Raw genomic sequence first — 22,766 nt, 5'->3', positions numbered from 1 at the left:
TTAAAAATATATTCATTTCTTTTTTTTTAACCAAAACGATAACCCATTTAATGAAAGTATTATAAACTTGGTGGACTGGGGTTTTGTTAAGCTCTAATGAAATAGTTTGTGACGTTTCTATTAAACGGTATGAAACGACATCATCCAAACCTTTTCATATTCTTAAGCTTAAGGTTGAGAAGCATATGCACATAATTTAAGAAAATGCATCCACTTTTCTTTTTTCAATGTATTTGATTCTTGTCCCGCCATAAAGAGTAAGCTCGGTTTCTCTACTATTATCAAACAAAATGAAATCACAGAATAGTCCAATAATGTAATAACAGCAATAAGAAATTTACCTTGTATTCATTATCAAACTCGGCTATAACCCAAAGGGGTAGCTTCAGTTAGCAGGAATTCATTCTCTCACAATTTAACAAAATCCCATGGCTGTTGAGTCAGCTGCAGTCGACTCCTAGCCGACCCTCCACTGGGTTTCTGAGGCTGTCTACCACCCTGGAGGACTGCCCATCTCGACAGTGGTGAATTCAAACCACCACAGAAGCACATACTTTGAGATAGGAGCATAACTCACTATCGAAAAAAAATAAAAATATTCATTTCATAAAAGTCAGCATAAGTCAAAACCAAGACAATTCTTAATTTATTCTCATGAATAAATATAGCTAGCATTTTACTTTAATAAGACCTTTGTATAATTGTATTTGTGCATGTCTTCATGTGTGCACATGCACACACACATACATATATATACACATGGATGCAACTCTTAACATAATCCTTTTTAACGATATGGAAATTTTCTGTCTATCTTATAGCATGCTATTTTAATTCTGTATCATGAACCTTTGTCAGTATATTTGATTAAAACATTTAATTTATAGTGACTATGAATAGGTTTTATAACCAGTTTTCTACTAAACATTATAGTTTTGATTTAATAGAGGAAATACTAAAAATAATAGCTAATAAACTTTATATTCCTCCTGCCAGATACTGGCATACAAATGCATATAATTATCTAAAATATAGATGAGTTGGTTGTTTTTTTTTAAAAAAAAAAAGATATTTTTGAGAATAATCTTTGTATACCTCTTTTTCTTTTTATTTTCTTAAATTCTAAGGAGGATACTTTTTGCCCTATTTTTATTGCTTTTAATAAGTTTTCAAGGAGCCGTCTAGAAATGTTGATCAAGTTTTTCCTTTTGCCAGCAGTATTTGAAAGTAACTGTTGTTCAGTATACTCAGAAGCGTTTTAAATTTCTTGGTAGTAGAGTTGTAGCTGTGTGTGAATACCAGTGGTTGATATAATGGTTATCTACATATGAAATCTTCCCTTATGTATTTGAAGAACTATTTTACAGATTCACAGATTTCAGTTCTCATTGTATATATTGATGCAAAACCGTTAATAAAATATGTTTACTTCTCTTAGTATTTCTCAGTCAACATACAGTCTCTCCCTCAATGATAAATGATAACTTTAGTTATCATTTGTTCTAATAGATTTTAAATCTGGAAGTAGACATAGGTGTTTCCTACTGCTAATTTAAAGGATGCGAAAGAAGCTTGGCAATCTGCTTGTGTTACTCTCACAGCCCTTTGGGCAATTTTATCTATACTTGGGATCAACTATGAGTTGGACTAGACTCAATGGCAACTTGGAACAATAATAAAAGGATTAAGGAAGCCCATTTCTCTTGCATCAGGCTTCTGGAGTTTTTAATCAAGCGCGGGTTAGGGGCCCTTTCTAGGGGCTTGCATTATGCTCAGGGACCCCTAGCTTTCCCCTGTCAAAGTGACTTTACTTGTGCCATGTTGAAATAGTGTCATTTCTTTTCATACATTTTAGATTTCTTTATTCAGTGCTCAAAGGGGGAGACTGGCATGTTGTGTCCCAGGAGTCTTTGTTAAGTGAAGAGAGTTTCAAATGAATGCTGCTTTTTCATTTTGAATACATGGTATTCTTTTTATTTTAGTAATACTCCACTGTTTGGGGTCTTGTTTTGTTTTGTTTTGTCTTGAGAAGTTAACATTTTTTACATCTCTTTATTTACTTTCATTCAGAAAACATTTCACTATGAGGAAGAACATCAGTTTTGATTGTTTCAAAGAACAAAACAGATTAGGTCATTCTCCTCAAAAATAATCTGAAGCATAGCTCTGATTATCTGTATCTATAATCTGTCCATTGATCTAGTCTTTATATAGTTACAGATTTTAAAGTACTATTTGGAGTTACTAATCTGTATTTACTTTTCTGCTTGCTTCTTCAAAATGTAGACTATTTAACGTTTATTATCTGATTAAGATTAACGTGATTTTCTTGCTATAATGTAAGTATTAATGATAATCTGAAGATGATACATCTTAATTCTCTATATATTCTTTTCTAAACAGACTCTTAGATCCTCAGACAAACACTGAAATAGCCAACTATCCTATCTACAAAATTCTTTTTTGTGTCCGAGGACATGATGGAACTCCTGAGAGTGACTGTTTTGCTTTCACTGAAAGTCATTATAATGCAGAGCTCTTCAGAATACACGTTTTCCGGTGCGAAATACAAGAAGCTGTAAGTCCGTAGGAGAAAACTGGCTGCAGTTGAAACTTCATCAGTGCCCTCACCAGGTTGAAGTGATTACATTGTTATGGCCACTCATCAGTCAGATTACAGTCTCTGCTTGTGCTTTAGTAATGTCAGCCTTCTGGCCCTCAATATCAATAAAAATCAGGTTAACCCAGACTCTTATTGCTTAGAAGTGTCAGATGGGACCATTTGGCAGCTTCTCAGTTGGTTAAGATAGGTGTCGGGGTTCCAACTCTTAACATCTTTGCAAAGCTTTGTTGAGAGCTATTTTGTTAAAGCTATTTATATTATTATATTGCTGCATGTTGCAAGGAGGAACCAGTCTTTGGAGAGAGACATCATGCTTGGGGGGATGGAGGAACAGTGCAAGAGAGGAAGACCCTCAGTTAGGATTGATTCAGTGACTGCGGTAATGGGGATAGGTGTATTACAGACAATAAGGTTGGCTCAGGATAAAGCAGGCTTCAGAGCTCTTGTACTTAGGGTCCCTATGAGTCAGTAACAATGACAACAAGGAGCTCTGGTGGCCTAGTAAGAAGCTGTGCTGCAATTCGAAGGGCACACCAGTTCGAGGCCACCATTTGCTCTGCGAGAGAAGGATGGGCAATCTCCTCTCGTGTAATTAATTGCCTCTGAAAACCCTTCAGATGGTCTGTTAGGAGTCAGTTCTGACTCAACAGTACACAGCAACAACAACTAGATACAATATGTTTTTATATATAATGTATGATATTTTTTTTATTATTTTAGACATAATATGCTCAGATTCTGATAATTTGGCAAACCATTTTTTCAGTTATATTTTAAGTGTGTGTAATAGATTCTAGAAACTCCTACTCTGGCCATTTTTAGTGTAGCTTGGTTTATAGCCAATTGTTATTAAGTTGTTTGTGTTAGATAATTTCTCAAAATAAGATTTATCACTCTCCTTTTCTTAATCCTTTATAAGGTAGATAGCCTTGAGAACCTGATAATGGATTGTTTTTAAAATGTCTGATCATATATGACTTTAGGTAAGCCGGATACTTTACAGTTTTGCCACTGCCTTCCGCCGTTCTGCCAAGCAGACCCCACTTTCAGCAGCGACCGCACCCCAGACTCCAGACAGCGACATCTTTACCTTCTCTGTGTCTTTAGAAATAAAAGAAGATGACGGTAAAGGTTATTTTAGGTAGGGCATCTGATTTGAGTTTGTATTAACATGATATATTGCCTGTGGTTCAGAGACAACTGTAAGTTTGATTATATAATTTTAAATACATTGCTTTTAAAAGAAATGGGTAAATTTGTAGAGGCAAGAATTGAAGAGTTTTGAATCAATATAAAATCCTTAAAGGGGGCAATTTTTTTATATTATGTCCTTTTAATGAAATTCAGAGTAGCTGGTTGACTGCTAATGTGAAATAATGACAGAAGCTCAGTAAGATGAATTTGGAGTTGTATTTGTTTGTCTTTTTTCATGACCTAAAGAATAAGGTTGCTCCAGTCAAGTTTACATTGAAGTTATTAGAACAGATTGGAAAAGGAAATAGGAGATCTGTACTTGAAGTCTGTCCTTTCATATACAGTTAGGAAAAACTCATTTGGGTTTTTAAGTAGCATTTTTTCGTCTCTAATGGAAGAACATTGTAATAAAAATGAAAACTTTAGTTATTGCTGCTGTGAACTGCTATGACCTTTTCTAAAGCTCTTTATTTATTTTGGTAGTAATTTTTCTTATTTATGAAATAAAATGGCTAGTCTTTAAAATCCTTCCTAACTAAAATTTATGATTTTAAGGTGACATGGATTTTTTTGAGGTTTTTTTTTGTTTTCTTTATGGCCCATATCACAAAATGATTGCTTCCTGGGATCATAATTAATAGTTACATGTGGAAATTGCTTTTCTCCAACATTACTTATGGTGAAATAAAATTACATCAAAATATGCATGCTTTCTAATAGGTTGCTTTTAAATTTAAAAACACAAGTGGTCTGTTTACCTGCTAGGAAAATGGTTAACTCTTCATCTGCCCTTCAGAGATTTGGAATTGTCTTGCCCTCTGGTGGCCAATTTTGTGTACTTTGCAGCTTCAGCTGTGATTTGAATGCTGGAAGCATGAGGAGGCATTGTGTTGTATCCTTTCTTGTAGATAGATTTTTGTCTTCATAGGGACACTGTGAAGTACCATGTATCCCTTCCCTGGAAAGTTTAAATTGTAATATGTAATCATTTTAATGGTTTTGGTGGTTTTACCCCCGTTTTAAAGAAAAAAGTATATTCTTAAAACTGTTGTTGAGGGAATTTCCCCTCAATTTAAGGAAGAAATGTATGTAGATTCTTTCCATCAGACCTATCAACAGGAAAGATTTCCAAGATCTCAGAGGAAAGAACAAGGATTCTGTTTTCTGAAGTGAGGATTTTCTGTGTAAACAGGGACATCCCTGCTCCATTTATCCTTATTTCAAGGAATGCTTTGTGTGGAAAATTCCTAGATGGCTTGATTTTTTTTTTCACATTTGTTAAAACTTGTTTCCTGATTATTGCATGGTTTTACTTAATCTGTAGTTTATAATTTTTTAAAAAATAGTTTAGGTAATATAGTGATGAAATAATGGAAAAGTATACCTTTGTCCAATTTGAACTTCTTGTCAAACTTTTGTTAAGAACTTTCTTTTACTAAGTAATTCTGTAATATGTGGAAATAGTCTTATAATGTGTCTGTGAGTAGAATATTTTAGAGAAATAATTAAGGCCCCCAGAAAATTATCAACATGAATGGTCATAATACTGTGTAAATGATGACCTTAAAAAATGTAAATATCTGGTGAGCAGATTGTTGTGGTGGTGTACCAAGGAGTTGGATCTGACCCATAGCTGACTCTCCAGAGGATTTTCAGAGGCAGTTAATCACGTTGGAGGAGATTGCCCATCCTTCTCCCGAGGAGCAGCTAAATAGATTAGGATTGCTAAAATAGGATGGTATGCCAGTATATACAAAGTACATACAAAGATGTATGTAATCAATCATAATGTAAGAGAAACTAGTTTCTCTGTAACATCAAATTAGAGATAAAATCCTTTTAGTCAAAAACAAAATTAAAATAAAGCAATGTTGGAGGAATGAATATGCTCCTTTCCCCTTTTCTTCTTTCTTTTCTTGTGTGTACCGTCAAATTGAATCTGACTGGTATAGCAGGAGATTGCCCCTCCTTCTCCAAAAGAGCAGCTGGTGGGTTCGAACCATGCGCCTTTGAGATTGTAGCACAGCTTCTTGCCACTGGGCCACCAGAGCTCCCTGGAATGGATATTTTTCTAAAACTACCTCTCAGTTTAACCTTTCAAAATGCAAGCTTTTTAATTTATATACAATCTGAACTACCTCCCCCCCCTTTAATTTGTCAAAAAAATCTTGTTAGGTAGGTTAGGCAATTGATAATTTTCTTTACTTATTAAAGAAATTAAGAGAAGTTAAGATTGGACTTTAAACAAGAATCTAAATGTAAGGGAGCTCTGGTGGTCAAATCTAATTTGATGGTACACACACACAAAATAATAAAATTAAAAAAAATCTAAATGTAAAATTTTCTCCTTGAATTAATTCATGAGCTGGTGATAAAGTAAAAAATAAAATCAGAATCCCCTGACATTTGGTGAAATGAAGCCCTGTCAGTTCCATTCTCCATTCTTCCTTTTAATGCTGCTTTTCTTTGCCCTTCAGACTCTGGATACCAGAAAATTTGGGATCTATTTGTTGTTACTAGAATTTTTAAAACCTCCAAGAGATGAGATTTTACTGATATTTCATTATCCATACAACTTTGTTGTTATATTCTGTCTAGAACCAACTAGCAGGGTTTTAAATTGCATGGGAGTTGCTTGCCATCTTTCTTTCGCAGAGCGGCTGATGGTTTCTAACTGTGTACCTTTGAGATGGAATCACACATTCTTACCACTTGGCTGGCAGAGCTCCCTATCCATATAACATAGAAAACAATATATCTGTAATCAGTTCTAAATTCAAAGTGGAGACCCATTTTTTGCTTTTGCTTTAGAAGTGAAGTTCCATCAACTGTAAATATTTAACAGTTTGGTATGCATAAATTTCCCTTGCAAATAAATAATAATAATTTCAAGACTTACTTTATTTTAATATACTTTAGTTTTCTAATATAAATGTTAGAAACTGGACTTGAATTGGCTGCTGCTGTATACATGCTAATGGGCTTCACCTGGTTAAATTTGTATTCTTCAGCACTGTACTTTAGTTTGTATAGATTCTCAGAGCTATTGTACAGCCATTTATATTATCTTTAGCTCTGATAGCCTAGTGATAAGGAGCTGTGCTGCAATCCCAAAGGCTAACAGTTCAACTTCATCAGCTGTTCCACAGGAGAAAAATAGGCAGTCTCCTCCTGTGTGATTAAAACTGTCTGAAAACCCTTTGGAGGGTCAGCTGTGGGTTGGTTTTGACTTAACAGTACACAGCAGCAACAGCTATTGAAGTTCTGTTGTCATTATTTTAAAGTTACATGGAAATAAGACACAATTTATACCTGACTGACACAATTTATATTGACTGACTTCCATTGGCAATTGCTTCTCTTGAAGAATAAATAGCTAGAGAAAAGGGGTATATGAGGAAATAGAGGATTATTTTGGTAAGCAGATATTTTAAGAATATTTTCATGGGTTTTGTTCAACTGATGTTAATTAACTATAGCAATTGTTTTCTTAAAAATATTTATAGTATTAAAAAACTCTGGTGGCCTAGTGGTAAGAAGCTTCGCTGCCAACTCAAAGGTGCATGGTTTGTCTGTACCAGTTGCTCAGAGGGAAAAGGGTGGGCAATCAACTCCTGTTGTTGTTTACCATCTAGTCACTACCAACTCATAGCTGACCCTCCAGTGGGTTTTCAGAAGCAGTAAATCGCACCAGAGGAAAAAAATCTTTGAGTCAGATTTGATTTGAAGGCACCTAACCGTAACGACAGAAAAAATGGATAATGGTTAGATAATAGTTTGATGTATACTGTATCTTCACCCTCACTATTATTTTAGAGATTCTTAAAGATTGTGTTGAAATTCAGGTATCCATGGCATGGTGCATAATATATTGGGCTGCCAATTGAAAGAGCAGCAGTTCCAACCCACCAGCCATTTGTTGGGATAATAATAGGCAGTCTCCACTTCCATAAAAATTTACAACCTCTAAAATATGCCAGGTGATCACTGTTAGTCAAAACCAGGTACACAGCAGTGCACTTGTGGGTTCTGTTGTTACTGTTTGTTTTTTTATTGAAATTAAAAACATCTATAATTAAGTGTATGGGTTTTTTCCTCATTATTAACTTAAATACAGCTACTGTCTTATTCGTTCAAACCAGTGATCAAATAAAAAAAGGGAACTGACAATTTTTTTTTAGAACCTATGTACGTATGAGACATGCTGGATGTTTTATTGTTGTTTTGTGTACCTTCAAGTCAGAACTGATCCATAGCTGACCCTCCAGCAGGTTTTCAGAGGCAGTAAATCACATGGGAGGAGACTGCACATCCTTCTTTCATGGAGCAGCTGGTAGATTTGAACTATGTTCCTTTGGGATTACAGCACAATCTTTTATCACCAGGTTACTAGATGCTCTGTAGATACTTAATTTTTCACAGCAACAAAAAAGAAATCACAAGCCACATTTTTAGGAGGTGTCTCAGAACTCAGTTGCTGTCAAATTGCAACATAGTTAATCCTCAGGATTATAAATTGCATGCAGAGGAAACTGCCCATCTTTCTTCTAGTGCCACAGAGGCTAACAGCTCAACTCCCTATAGCCTAGGCCACTAGAGCTCCCTTTAATGATGTGTAGAAGTGATTTTCCTAGTTTTTAAAAGTCTTTTTGTGAATTTAAGAATTGAAATAAGTGCTTGCTTCGGCAGCACATATACTAAAATTGGAACAATACAGAGAAGATTAGCATGGCCCCTGCGCAAGGATGACATGCAAATTCGTGAAGCGTTCCATTTTTTTTAAAAAAAAAGAATTGAAATAAGTTACAGTATTTTCCCATCAAGAGGTAGATAATGGATATTTTATCTTTATCATTATTATTATTATTATTATTATTACTGGAAAACAGCCAAATGAAAGAATTATAGATTTGAGATGTTTGTTTTAAAAAGAAATTGTTCATGTACATATATGACAAGAAAGTACTGTACAAAATTAATGAAACATGTTGGTTTACAGTGCAGTTCCCAAAGATAAGGACAGACAGTGCTTTAAACTACGCCAAGGAATTGATAAGAAGATTGTCATTTATGTGCAACAAACAACTAATAAAGAACTTGCTATTGAAAGGTAAGCATTTTATTAATGATATGGTAAATACCAATTTTGATTTTTGATAGTTTAATGAAAAGTATCTGGCTTGAGCTAGCTTTATGTGTATTGTGAACTATGGATCTTGTTTAAATTTTCTGCAGATAGATACCCAATTTTAGCAGCACCATTTGTTAAAGAGGCTGTCTTTTCCCCACTTAATGTGTTTTCTCTTTGTCAAAGAACAGGTGTCCATAGGTGCATGGATTTAGTTCTGATTTCTCAATTCCATTTCATTGTTGTGTATATGTGTCACATCACCAGTACTAAGCTGTTTAGATTAGTGCCTGGAGACCAGTAGATTTGAGATCGGGAAGTAAGTGTGTAAGACCTACTACTACTTTTTCAGTTGTGCTTTGCTTATCCAAGACTTCTTTCCTTTCCACTATAAATTTGGGGATTACCTTTTTTATCTCTTTGAAAAATGATAACAGAATCTTTGCTGACATAGCATTACTATCTATAAGTTAATTCTGGTAGTAGTGTGATTTTTCACAAAGTTAAATCTTCAATCTGTGAGCATGGTATAGTATTCCATGTTTATAATTCTCTTTGCATTTCTTGGTGTTTTGTAGTTTTCTTTGTATAGGTCCTTGGTATCTTTGTTTATATTTTTTTCTGAATATTTCACATTTTGAGTGACTGTTATAAATGCTATTCTTTTCTTTATTTCCTTCTCAGAGAAGAAGGTTCTATTTTTTGTGTGCTTATCTTGTACTCTGCCATTTTGCTTAATTGTTATTGTTGTTAGGTGCCATTGAGTTGAGCATGACTCATAGTGACCCTATGAACAAAAGAGCTGAACTCTTCTATCCTGTGCCATCCTTACACTTCCTGACACACAAGAGCCAATAACAGTAGTTACTATGTCAATCCATCTGGTTGAGGGACGACTTCTCCTTCACCAGCCCTCCACCATTCCCAACATCATGTCCCTATCAAAGGAATAGTCCCTCCTAGCAATGTGTCAAAAGTATGTGAGCCAAAGCTTCATCATTCTTGCCTCCAAAGTGTGCTACATGGTGGAGGGGACCTGGGGGAGGGTTTGTAAAACAATGAAAGAATCTTTTCTTTAACTTTTCCATAATTTTTGGACTCATGTACTTATAACTTGTTAGTCAAATTTGTGTCTTCTAGGTTGCAACACCCCCGTGATACATCTTGAAGGATATGTACATGTATGGCCAAGCACAATCAATAAGATTGCATCTGAATTCCAAAATCAATCTCCATAATAGTCTATGTGTTTCCTACTGCCAAAGGGGCCCTTTAGAGTAGTGAGAGAAGATCTTCACCCTGAAACCCACAGCGCCCCTTTTCAGCAGGAAGTAGCTAAGAGAATACGCCATCCCCTTTTCCTTATGACTCAGGGTGAAGTCTCTCTCAGGGAGGAGTGATAGGGAATGGCAAAGGACACACTGACAAAGAAGATTAATCAGAACTGGCTTTGAGAAGCACTGTGGCATTTGGACAAGAACAAACTGGGAGGAGGGTAGAGAGAATAGTGCAACAATGAATGAGTGGAAGCTCAACTTTAGTTATCATTTGTTCTAATAGATTTTAAATCTGGAAGTAGACATAGGTGTTTCCTACTGCTAATTTAAAGGATGCGAAAGAAGCTTGGCAATCTGCTTGTGTTACTCTCACAGCCCTTTGGGCAATTTTATCTATACTTGGGATCAACTATGAGTTGAACTAGACTCAAAATCTCTGTAAATGTTTATGAAAATTAATAAAATATAATTATAGAAAATAAAAAACAAAAAAAACAACAAAGTGTGCTCCGGCTGCACCATCTCCAAGACATATCTGTTCATTCTCTTGGCCATCCTTGGGATGTTCAGTGCTCTTCTCCAACACCACAGCAGCTCAAAGGCATCATTTCTTTTTCTGTCATCCTTATTTTTGTGTAGTCAGTTATATCCAATAATTTTATTGCTAGTTTATTTTATATACATAGGATTGTATCACCTGCACATAGACCTAGTTTTACCTCTTCTTTAGCAATTTGGATGCCTTTGATATCCTTTTCTTGCCGTACTGCTCTGGCTAAGACTTTAATACCATTTTGCATAGAAATGGTCATAAAAGGCATCCTTTTACGGTTCTCATTGGTAAACAGAATGCCTTCAGTTGGTCTCCATTGAGAATAATGTTGGCTGTTTATTTTGTATATCTGCTTTTAATTATTTTGAGAACTTTCCCTTCAGTTCCTGTTTTGTTAAGCATATTTAATCAGGAAAAGATGTTGAATTTTGACAAATAACTTTTGTACATCAATTGATAGGGTCATGTGCTTCTCTTTGTTTTGTTGATATGATGGATTATATCAATTGTTTTTTTCTCATGTTGAACTATCCTTGCCTATGCTAGGAATTTTAGAGAATTTTTTCATCTATGTTCATGAAGAATATTTTTTTTACATGTCTTTCATTGGCTTTTGTATCAGGATTCTGCTTGTCTGATAAATTCAGAAATACTTAGTTTTTTTCTGTATTCTTACATAGTTTGGATAGTATTGTTATCAGCCCTTCTTTGCATGTTTGGTAGAATTTACTGGTGAAGCCATCTGAGCCAGGACTTTTTTTAAAAAATACTTTTAGAATGTATTTATATGACCCACTCAATTCAATCTTTTGTGATGGACTTATTCAAATATTCTACCTCTCTGTAATAATTTAGGGAGGCACCGAGTTTCTGAAAATGGGTCCATTTCTCCTAGGTATTCAGATTTGTTGGAATATTGATCTGGATGGTACTACTGTCCTTTTTATTTCAGTTGCTTTTGTTGTTATATCACCCATTTAATTTCTTGCTCATGTTATTTGCATCTTCACTTTTTTCTTAGTTAAATTTTCCAGTAGTTTGTAAATTTTATTAATTTCTTTCGGAAAAGTAACTTCTAGTCTTATTGATTCTTTTTTTCTGGTTTTTATTTCATTTATTTCTGCTTTTTTCCCTTCTATTTATTTTTGCTTTTACACTTATTTTTTCCTTTCTCCTGGAATCTGTCGACTTTGCTTACTGCACTCTTTTTGTAGCCATCAAAGATGTTAAGATGCTGACTTGGATTCTCTCTTCTTTTTTGATGTTGCTGTTTACTGCTATAAATTGACCTCTGTATACTGCTTTTATTATATCCCAAGGATTTTGGTATGTTTTTGTTAATTCTCATTTGTTTCAAGAAATCTTCAATTTTTTTTTCATGTCTTTCTTACTCAGTAGGGGGAGGTCTGGTGATATAGTCCATAGTGAGTTGTGCTGCTAACATAAAGGCACATCTCTAGCAATTCTCATCTACCAGCAACTCTGAGAGAAAAATATGGAAGATGTGCAGCCTCCTTCCTTTGGATTTGTAGCCTCAAAAAACCAGCACCCAATGAAAGGGTACTATGAGTCAGTATTGACACAGTGGCAGTGAGAATGAATAGGTGGCCTAGTGGCAAGAAGCTGTGCTGCAATCCTGAAGGCATGAAGTTCAAGGCCACCAGCTGCTCTACAGGAGGTTGGGCAGTCTCCTCTCATGCAATTAATTGTCTCTGAAAACCCACCAGAGGGTCAGCTATGGGTCGGTTCTAACTCAGTGGTACACAATAACAACAATTGAAGCAGAGTCTTATTTTGTTTCTATCTCTTGATTCCCGCCCCCCCCCCCCAATATCTTTCTGTTGTTGATAGTTTTTGGAGAAGATTCTTTGTAGTATTTTGATGGTTTTTGATTTATTGAGGCTTGCTTTGTGACCTAACATATGGACTATTCTGGCTAATGTTCCTTGTGCACTGGAGTTGCCTGGAGTGTTGTTCTATATATGTATGCAAAATCAAGCTTGCTAATTGTATTACTTACTTTTCTGCATCTTTTTTCCTTTTTAAATTAATAGACATTTACAGAGGTTTTGGATTTCCATTCATTCATTGCCGCACACTTTTCTGCATCTTTACCGAGTTTCTTTCTAGTTCTGTCTCTCATCAAAAGTGGTGTGTTGAAGTTTGTACTGTTTTTGTGGGGTTTATTAATTCTCCATTAAATACCTTAAAGTCTGTTGGTTTTTTGTTGTGGATTTTTGTTTTTTTTTTATCTTGCAGTTCTCATTGGGTGAGTAGATTTAATTATAGATACTTTCTTTTGTCTAATTGACTCTGATGATTATATTACCCCTTTCATTGTCTCTTTAGTTTGTTATTTACTTGGAGGTCTATTTTACTAGAAAATAATGTTGCCACACCTGCTCCTTTTGGAGCCATTTGCAGTCTTTAATCAGTCAGGTCGAAAAGGAGTTTGTCTTGACTCTTGCCTGCTTGTTGAAGCTGCAGGAGGTATATATATATATGGCTGGATACTGTTGTTTTCTGTTGTCAAATGAAACAGAGAGAAAGGGAAACAACATTTAAAAAAAACCACATCATTTAAAAACAAACAGAAGATTGGGCAATAAGAGAAAATAGAAAAATCATAACTGAGAGGAATAGAAAGGGACAGAGAATCAAAGCAGAAAGGTTAAAAAGGGAGAGAGAAAAAACTTGCAAGGGAATGAAAACAGAAGATGAGCTGGTAGAGAAGAAATGAGGGGGGAAACTTACACACCCAGACTAGGACACAATAGCAAGCAACCAAACAAAGTATCTGAAAAGCAATAAAAAAGGAAAGAAATTATAGGAATAACTTTGGAGAGGGCAGATTGGGCACCTAATTGGTACTCTTAGAATTTCTATTTTTGGCAGAGACAAGATATTTGGCCTGGGACAGTGGGATAGTTGTGTCTGTGTATCTGGTAGATTAGTTTTAGGGTGTCTAGTTAGGTCAACTTTTATTCTTTTCTGGGAGGTGGCTATTCCTCAAGATAGGATCCAGTCTTATCTTTCCAGTAATAGAAAGGTAATATATCAATCCTAGTTTGAATTTTCAGTTAGTCTCAGTAAAGCCCAAGATTATCTCCCTCGCAAGAGTTGGTGTCTTTTCCAATCCAGGGAAAGAGTGCAAACAAGGTAGCAGTCAGAGATACATAAGGTGAAGAGATCCCGCCAACCTTATATGCCCAAGCATAGTGCATTATATGGAGGGTACACTCCTGCCAGCCAAAGGATCTGTATGAATGTCCAGTAAAAGAAAAGGACCCCAGTGATGGTGTCCACACCAATTCAGAGGCTGGCTGCAAGCAAGGATTACATATTGTGCAGGCTCCTGGAAGGAATCTCTGAACATAGAATCTTGTTCAGCCCTGTGGCACAGTATAAAAAAATTACACAGAACTGGTGCCAGGTGGGGCCAGGAATCATCAAGAAAATACTGCCAGCTACCTAGTGGGTGGTGAAGGTGTGGGAATACCACTCTCTTGATCCTCAGGTACACATGAGTCCACAAGGAGAGAGGTGACACCTTTCCATTCATTAACCAGCTGCTGGTGTGAATACCACCACTGTCTCAGGTTCCAGCACTTAACCAGCCAGCTGTTCAGAGTTGCTGCACTGCCATGTTTACACTTCTGTGCTTTGTCATCTTGTTTGATGTTTTAATTTAATTTCTTACTCCTTTTAAACTGAGAGATTCAGAATTATCTTCTGTGTCTATTATCATTGTTTTCTGGTGTCTTAGTTGAAGAGTATCTGTGCTGTTTGTCTTTTCATGTTACCTGTTGGAAGTTTAGTTGATACTTCTAATTTAATGTCTTATTCCTATCAATAAGATTTTAAAAGTAAATAAAGGACCCTCATGTCATAATTTGTAAGTACTGCATTGCTAAGCTAAAAGTCAGTGATTTGAATTTACCTTACTTCCTAGGAGAAGCGTATGTACTCTTCTACTGTGAAGATATATCCTTGGAAACTTGGTGGGAGTTGGGAACTGACTCAGCGTAGTGAGATTGAGTTAGTTTAATTTAAATACTCTTTTGTGGGTTTTTCCCCCCTCCAGATTAATGTCTGTTCTTATTTGACAGGTGTTTTGGTCTTCTTCTCAGTCCAGGAAAAGATGTACGAAATAGTGATATGCACTTGCTAGATTTGGTAAGAATTTCTTTTTACTCAAAAGTGATATACTATTTCCTCAATAAAAGTTATTTCACTTCATCTCATCTGAATTTGATATAAAAATAAGTTTATTAACATATCCTTATAAGCAGTAAAGTAACATACAAAGATAAAACTTCCTTATTCCTGACTTGGTTTATCTTTTAAGAAACCAACTTTGGTTTCTTAACTACATAGTGGTCCTGATAATTATTTATCTGTCACATTGTTGCATTGTTGTAGTTGACTCATAGTGACCCTATGAGCAAAAGACCAGTGCTATACCTAGAAAAGGGTTTGACCAAAAACAATTAAAAGCAGGCCTGAGGGACTCAGATTAAAATCATCCACCTTTGGCTTGGTAGCATCACTTTCTTTCCATTAGGCCAACTGAGCGCTCTCTTTGTTGTTGTTGTTTAATGCCATTGAGTTGTAGGAGACTCATAGTGACCCTGTCTGTCACATAAGGCTGATAAAAAAAAAAATTCAAAGGAGAGTATTGAGATAATTCTTTGCAAATTCTAATATGTTTTATAAATGGTAGGCAGTATTAGTAATACTGCTATTACATGGAAATCTTTACACAACTAAAAATTATGTGCTAAAAATTATTTGGTAGAAGAACTCATCCTAGGATTTAGATAATGAATTTCCATAATGTTTCTACACTTAAAGGTATTCCATTTCTATGTCTTATTAGAAACAATTTTATAAACAATGGGTACATCTTTAATTTGAACTATAATTATTCACCATCACTTTTACATTTTTATATCTAATACATTCTTTACTTTCACAGCTGTGTATTTAAAGACAAAAATAAAGGTTCGCTACTATTACTCATTTTGGCATTTTTATTATTATTCGTTTTCTTTAGGAATCTATGGGCAAAAGTTCAGATGGAAAATCCTATGTTATTACTGGGAGTTGGAATCCAAAATCTCCCCATTTTCAAGTTGTAAATGAAGAAACTCCTAAAGGTGCTGAGTTTCCCAACTGTGACATTCATTTCTAATAATACGCAGATTGCTGACATCATGAACAGACATTTTAGCCCCAAGAAGATAATTCCGTATAAGAGGACCACTGTTTGATCAGTATCCAGTGCTTAAATTAAATGTGGTAAAACCCCTACAGTTTGAATAGTGTTTTTAGTTTATTTATAAATCTGACCTATGAACCAAAGTATCTTATTTTCCCAAAGCATTTTCTTTTTCTGTCTCCTCTTTGCTGTTCTCTTCCTGTCTTGTTTTTCTTCCTTTCTGTTTATTTATACACTTAAAGATTTACTTTTGTGCAGAGGTAATACATATGCACATGGTTTAAAAAGCAAGAGTTATAAAAGTACATTTAGAAAAATGAGTCTAACAGTTCCCAGGATCTCATTGAAAAACTACTCTTAACAGTTTTTCACATAGAATTTCATAGATATTCTATGCATAAGCAACTTTTTTTTTTAAAATACTTTACACTCTTCTTGAATGTAATTTATTATCTGCATAATATTTCATCCTGTGACTCTAAGATTATTTGCTTAATTTGGTGGCTTAGTGGTAAGAAGTTGGCTACTAACCCACAGGCATGGTGTTCAAATCCACCAGCTGTTCCGAGGGAAGTAGATGAACAGTCTCCTCCTGTGTGACTAATTGTCTCTAAAAACCAATTGGAAAATCAGCTATGAGTCAGTTCTGACTCGGTGCACAACAACAATCATACCTCTTCAGCATATATTTCTCCTACACATTTTTCTTAAGAATAATGCTATAAAAAATTGATAAAGTTTATAAATAGATAAATCACAGCTGATTAACAAATAGTAGGTAAATCTGCTCTTAGTGGTAATGAGAAATTAAAAAGATAAGATTCTTTCTAAACCAAGATTTTGAAAGTTGAAACTTTACAGTGTTGATCACGATGACATAAACCATATGTAATTTTGAGAAAACAGACAGTGTCTAAGGTTCTACCCAAGAAAATGGTTTCTGATACAGAATTTTTTTTTCTTAAGAAAGTGATTTGTGTAATTATATTAGGTTTTTATTTGATGATTTACCTTAAGATAGTTTTGTTGTTGTTGTTGTTGTTGTTGTTGTTGTGTACAATTGAGTTGGAACCAACCCATAACTGACCCACCGACCAGTTTGCAGGCGTGGGAGGTCCTGTCCCTCTTCAAAGGAGCAGCTGGTGGATTTGAACCATGTGCCTTCAGGATTGCAGCGCAGCTTCTTGCCACTAGGTCACCAGTGCTCAAGATAGCTTTAAAATTTGTAGGAACAGTAATCACTTTTGCATACATACTAGTAAGACAGTTCCCCTTTCTTACTTGTTTCTCTCCTCTCTCTGTCTCTAGATAAAGTACTGTTTATGACTACCGCTGTTGATTTGGTAATAACGGAAGTACAGGAACCTGTTCGATTTCTCCTGGAAACAAAAGTTCGTGTTTGTTCACCTAATGAAAGATTATTCTGGCCCTTCAGCAAACGTAGTACTACTGAAAATTTCTTTTTGAAACTGAAGCAGGTACTATTTTTTTGTTTTGTTTTATAAATGTGATGAATAGAATGAGTATACAGAGAAAGGAGAAATCAGTTCCAGGACTGATTTATCTAGCTGTCAGATCTTTAAAAGTCTAGGGGGAAAAATTTTTTTTTATATATACCCACTTATTTACCACATTTGTTAATTTTCATTTCTTTCTGATGATTCACATTTTATCTGGTATCATTTACTTTTCATTTTTGTAGGGAAATCTCCCTTGCAATTAAACTGCCTCTGAAAACCTGCTGGAGAGTCAGCTATGAGTTAGTTTCAACTTGACTTGATGGTACATAATAGGAACCTATAGGGAGCTCTGGAAGCATATTCCATAGAGCTGTGCTGCTAAACTAGCGGCAGACAATTTGAATCCACCAGTTCAAATCCATCAGAAGTTCCGCCAGAGAAAGATGGGCAATCTCTGCCACGTGATGTACAGCCTCAAAAAACCCAGTCGTGGGTCAGCTTCAACTCAGTGACCAAGCAGGCTTTTTTGTAGGATTGTGGACTGACATTTCTTTCCTTCCAGCCCTTTAATTATGCCACTCCATAGCCATTAGGCTTCCACTGTTTATGATGAGAAATCACCATTAATTTCTATGGCTGCTGCTCTGTATGCATTTTTTTTCTAGCTCCTTTTAAGATTATTCTCTTGATGTTTGGTTTTCAGTTTACTTAAGTGTGTTTTTTTAAATTTTATAATGAAATATAAGTTACTAATTATAATTTATAAATTATTTAATGCTATAAAGATGTCACAGTTTTAGGTTTGGAGAAAATCTCAATCCTGTAGTTTCTTCTATTAATTTCTTACAAAGTGTGATACATGTCCATTTGTTATAATTGATAAACAGATTGTATTATGTTATTAAGTAAAGTTCATAGGTTCCATTAAGATTTATTTTTTATACTCATGACTCGATTAATGTAGACAACATCATGCTAGATATAGTAGATTCAAGTTGGCAAGGGTTTCATTTTACTTGGATACACAGTCAATATCCATGGTTATAGCAGTTAAGGAATTGAAAGATGTATTACATTAGAAAAATTTGTTGTCAGGGACCTGTATGATGTGCTGAAGAGCAAAAGTATCAATTTAAAGAATAAGGTGAGACTTACCTAAGCCATGGTATTTTCTGTTGCTTCTTATGCATCTGAAAATTGGGTTAGAAATAAAGATGATGGAAGAATCAATAATTTTGAATTATGGTGTTGGAAAAGAATACTAAATATCCTAGGGTGTACCAAAAGAGCAAACAAGTCTGTCAAGGAAGAAATGCAACCAAGTTGCTTCTTAAAGCCAAAGACAGTGAAACTTTGTCTCACATATTTTTGGGCATGTTTTCAGGAGGGACCAGTCCTTGGAGGTAGACTTCATACTGGGAAGGATGGAGGGTCAGAGAGAGAGAAGATCTTCAGTGAAATAGTGGGCTTTACTATGTTAGAGATCGTGTGAACGTTGTGAAGCTCTGATCTGTTCATGGGGTTGCTATGGGTTGTAGTTGACTTGAGGGCACATGACATCACCACCACAATGAATTAATCTTCTTAGGACCTTCCCCCTTTTCTGTTGTTTTTTATTTTGTTTCTGTTCTTCTGCTTGATATAGCCACCTTTCTGATTTTCTCTGTATCTTTTTTTTTTTATTTCAAGTTCATTTTCTTCCTGCTTTGTCATACTCCTTTCTTATCCTCCCTGTTAAAATGGCAATGATATATAATACTAATATATTTTAAAAATTATGTGTAATGTTACTATAGTACATTCTGTATGAGATTCCTAATGAAAAAGTGAATTGTTCAAACCCACCAACTGTTATGTAGGACAAGATTGAGGCAGTCTGTGTTATGATTTACAGCTTTGGAAACCCAGTGAAGGATTTCTGTGAATCAGAATCAATTTGAAGGCAGTGAGTTTTGGATTTGTTATATATTTTCTTAATTTTTTATTTAAGTCAGTTTAAATTTTCTTATTTTGAGTCAGCACATTCTTTGTGGTTTTTTCTTTTCTCTGCCATTTATTCTACCCTTTCCATGAGTAATAGTTTCATTTGAAGAAAAGTTCCCTATGCTCTTTACAGATATGAGGATTTTCTTAGTTCTAAACTGTATGTATTAGATATTTTCTTGGTGCTAAGTTTTACATACACAGGAAAAACTGAAGGATGCCATAAAGTAGCAGGAAAGAAAGAATAGTTGGTTTTTAATTTACATTTAATAAATATTGGTAGTTGGATATTTGAATGTATAGTGTAGTGTAAAGACCATAAATAAAATTGCCAACCTATAGTCCTGTTGTGCATTCCTTTTTTTTTTTAATTATTTTTTGTGTGTATACCGTCAAATCAGTTCTGACTGGTATAGGAGGAGATTTCCCTTCATTCTCCAGCAGAGCATTTGGTGGATTCAAACCGTGTGCCTCTGGGACTGCAGTTTAGCTTCTTGCTGCTAGGCCACCAAAGCTCCTGTGCATTCCTTTTTAAATGCAAACATCTGTTTTACGATTGTTGTTTGCTGTCAAGTCAGAGCTCACCCATATCTGACCCTCCAGTGAGTTTTCAGAGGCACTGAATTGCAGAGGAGGAGCTTGCCCATCCTTCTCTCACAGAATAGCTTATGGATTCAAACCATGTGCCTTCAAGATGGCAGCACGGCTTCTTACCTCGAGAGCTCATATTCAAAATAACACTTTCTTATTCATCTGTGTGAAATCAGAAATTGAAAACTATTCTTACTGCTTAATAAATGATATTTTTTTTTAATCCTTAAGATAAAGCAAAAGGAGAGAAAGAGTAATACTGATACTTTATATGAAGTTGTGTGCTTGGAAAGTGAATCAGAAAGAGAGAGGAGGAAAACTACTGCTAGTCCCTCAATTCGCCTGCCACAGTCTGGATCACAGAGTTCAATGATACCTTCTCCTCCAGAAGACGACGAAGAGGAAGGTAAATTGTAGGGACTATAATTTATATTTTGGAGTGGAGGACAATGCAGATTTTTTTAGGGAACTGGTTATATGTTACCGTGTTTGAAAGTTTTCCAGTAGCTGTGGTAGATTCACACATTATTAATACAGATTTCCTTTAAAAACTTAAAACTATATTGGATAAATGAAGTATAGTTTGTACTTTCTTTTTTTAAAATAAAATACTAGCTTGGTATAGTAACATTTTTTTTTTTTTTGTAACATATTTTTTAGAAGACATTTTATTCAACTTTTGTTAATGTTTACCTCTCAGTTGTATTGTCTGGTAGTAAGAAGTTCACTTTCACACATGATCTTTTGGCAAAATATGTGTGATCTTCTCCAATTATAAATGTTAAGAATCAACCAATTCTTTTCTTTCACTCTCTCACTCATTTTCCTTTTTTATGTCTGTGTATATTGAACTCTGGTAGTTTAGAAACTACGCTGCTGATCCAAAGGTGCTTGGTTCAACTTCACCAGCTGTTCTGCCGGTCTTAGAATAATGAACAGTCTTCTCTCTTGCGGTTTTCAGCCTTGGACAACCCACTGGAGGTGGTCAGCTATGAATCATATAACAATTGGACGAATAGGAATAATTTGTCAGTCTCCTATTCTTTGTTAAAATGAACTGAAGTGAGAAATAGAAGTGGCATGGGAAAAGTAAAACCTTTTGAGGTATTTTCAAATCTTAAAAGCAGCTTATGATAGGAGGTCACATATGTAATGTGTTTATTTGAGATTCTCAAGCGTTCTTGAAATCATTGTGGAGAATTTGGTGAGGTACATAGTGACTGTGTTTTTGAGCAAGGACTTTAAAGTGCAAGGAGAATTCACGCAGGTGTGCTGATCTGAGCATTTCTGGGCAAAGAAATAAACTTGGAGGTGACAGGTCTGCCTGATTTTGTTAAATCCTCATGTAAATATTTTTCCAAGTGAAGAAAAAGTATTTTGACCTACTCATTTACTGTTAATAGTCAATACTAGAGCCATAATAAATTATAGACACTATTCCAAGTACCTTGTTTATCTTACATAATACAACTAACTGTCCTAAGTAGTAGGATTTGTTATTATCCTCCTCTTTTGTATGAGAAAACCAAGTCTCAGAGAAGTGAAATAATTTGCTCAAGGTTACACAGCTAGATAGTAACACAGTTGTGATTTGAATATAGATCTGTGAGTCCATACTTTCATTTTATTCTGTCATCATCGCTAGAAGGCAGATATATCAACTGTTGAGAAATCAAAGATGTAATTTAAAAATATCCTAAAGAGTATGACAGTAATCTGGAACAAGGAGAGCATTGTAGGGAGGGCTACTAAGGGAGGAAGAAAATGTGCTATAATTAAAACATTTTCTATGTTAAAAAAATTTAAAATAGCTTAAAGAGCCAATTTAAATTACCTGTTAAAGTAAAGAGAGGTGGAATTGATGGCTCTTAGATCATATCATCCCATTGTTAATATAATCTTTGTGTAACATGTGCTCTTGAGACTTGCAGAACAAATATTGACTTTCTAATTTACTGTTAATGGCTGCCAATACTAGTTCCGTAATATACGGTAGACAGTGGGCTAAGTACGTTGTTTGTGTTGCATAATACAGCATGATTGGCATAGTGGCTGCAACAGTGGGTACAAGTACAGCATCATTTATGAGGGTGGCTCAGCACCGGGCAGTGCTTCCTTCAGTTATACACAGAGGCACTATGCATTAGAAAAGACTTGATGACAAAGTAGGTGCTTTGTAAATATTGCAGAATGAGAACTCTCCTAGGTCCCATACCATAGTAAAGGCTGAGTGACTGGAGAGTTGCCACTGTGAAAAGGACTGTATAGCCAAGGGATCTTTAGTTCTCTCATCTATCTAAAAATTAGAAAATCATCTAAAAATCTATCAGTTTGATCTGTTTTTCCCTAAGAGTTAATGGCTACAATTCTACTGAGAATTTTCTTAACCACAAGGCATTTCTGCAAATAATTATAGAAAGAGGGAGCATTTAGAAAGAGCCTTCTAAACTAGGGTCCTTCCATATCCATCCAGGCCTTAAGCAGATGAGATTGTCAACAGATTTCAAGCTACTGTTATCTAAATTTGTTAGAAACGTTCATAATACAAAAGAAATTATTTTGTAAGATACGTCTTTCTAATCTTTTTGAAGTAAGCTCCATCACTTGTAAATTTTACCCATTTTTAGATAGCCTTCATTTTCCTATAGAGTTGTGTTCCAAATGTTTATATTTTAATGAGAATAGAAGTATTTCAGGGATTAGGAACTAGAACCATTCTGACAAGTTAGTCAAGTT

General features: G+C 35.1%; 1 protein-coding gene across 1 annotated transcript in view; it reads left to right on the top strand.

The window, feature by feature from the left end:
* RABGAP1 (RAB GTPase activating protein 1) overlaps positions 1-22,766 on the top strand; it is a 148,593-nt gene that overhangs the window by 18,158 nt on the left and 107,669 nt on the right. The window contains exons 4-10 of the mRNA XM_006892587.1: positions 2,404-2,578; positions 3,607-3,764; positions 8,817-8,927; positions 14,885-14,951; positions 15,832-15,934; positions 17,305-17,474; positions 20,262-20,436. Of these exons, the coding sequence (XP_006892649.1) occupies positions 2,404-2,578; positions 3,607-3,764; positions 8,817-8,927; positions 14,885-14,951; positions 15,832-15,934; positions 17,305-17,474; positions 20,262-20,436 (959 nt within the window). The remainder of the gene's footprint in view (positions 1-2,403; positions 2,579-3,606; positions 3,765-8,816; positions 8,928-14,884; positions 14,952-15,831; positions 15,935-17,304; positions 17,475-20,261; positions 20,437-22,766) is intronic.

Source organism: Elephantulus edwardii, unplaced genomic scaffold (assembly GCF_000299155.1).
Source record: "Elephantulus edwardii isolate Elephantulus edwardi_28Jun2011 unplaced genomic scaffold, EleEdw1.0 scaffold00116, whole genome shotgun sequence".
Classification (NCBI taxonomy): domain Eukaryota; kingdom Metazoa; phylum Chordata; class Mammalia; order Macroscelidea; family Macroscelididae; genus Elephantulus; species Elephantulus edwardii.
The sequence above is the reverse complement of the archived record's forward strand: the minus strand, read 5'-3'. Positions and strand labels throughout refer to the sequence as shown.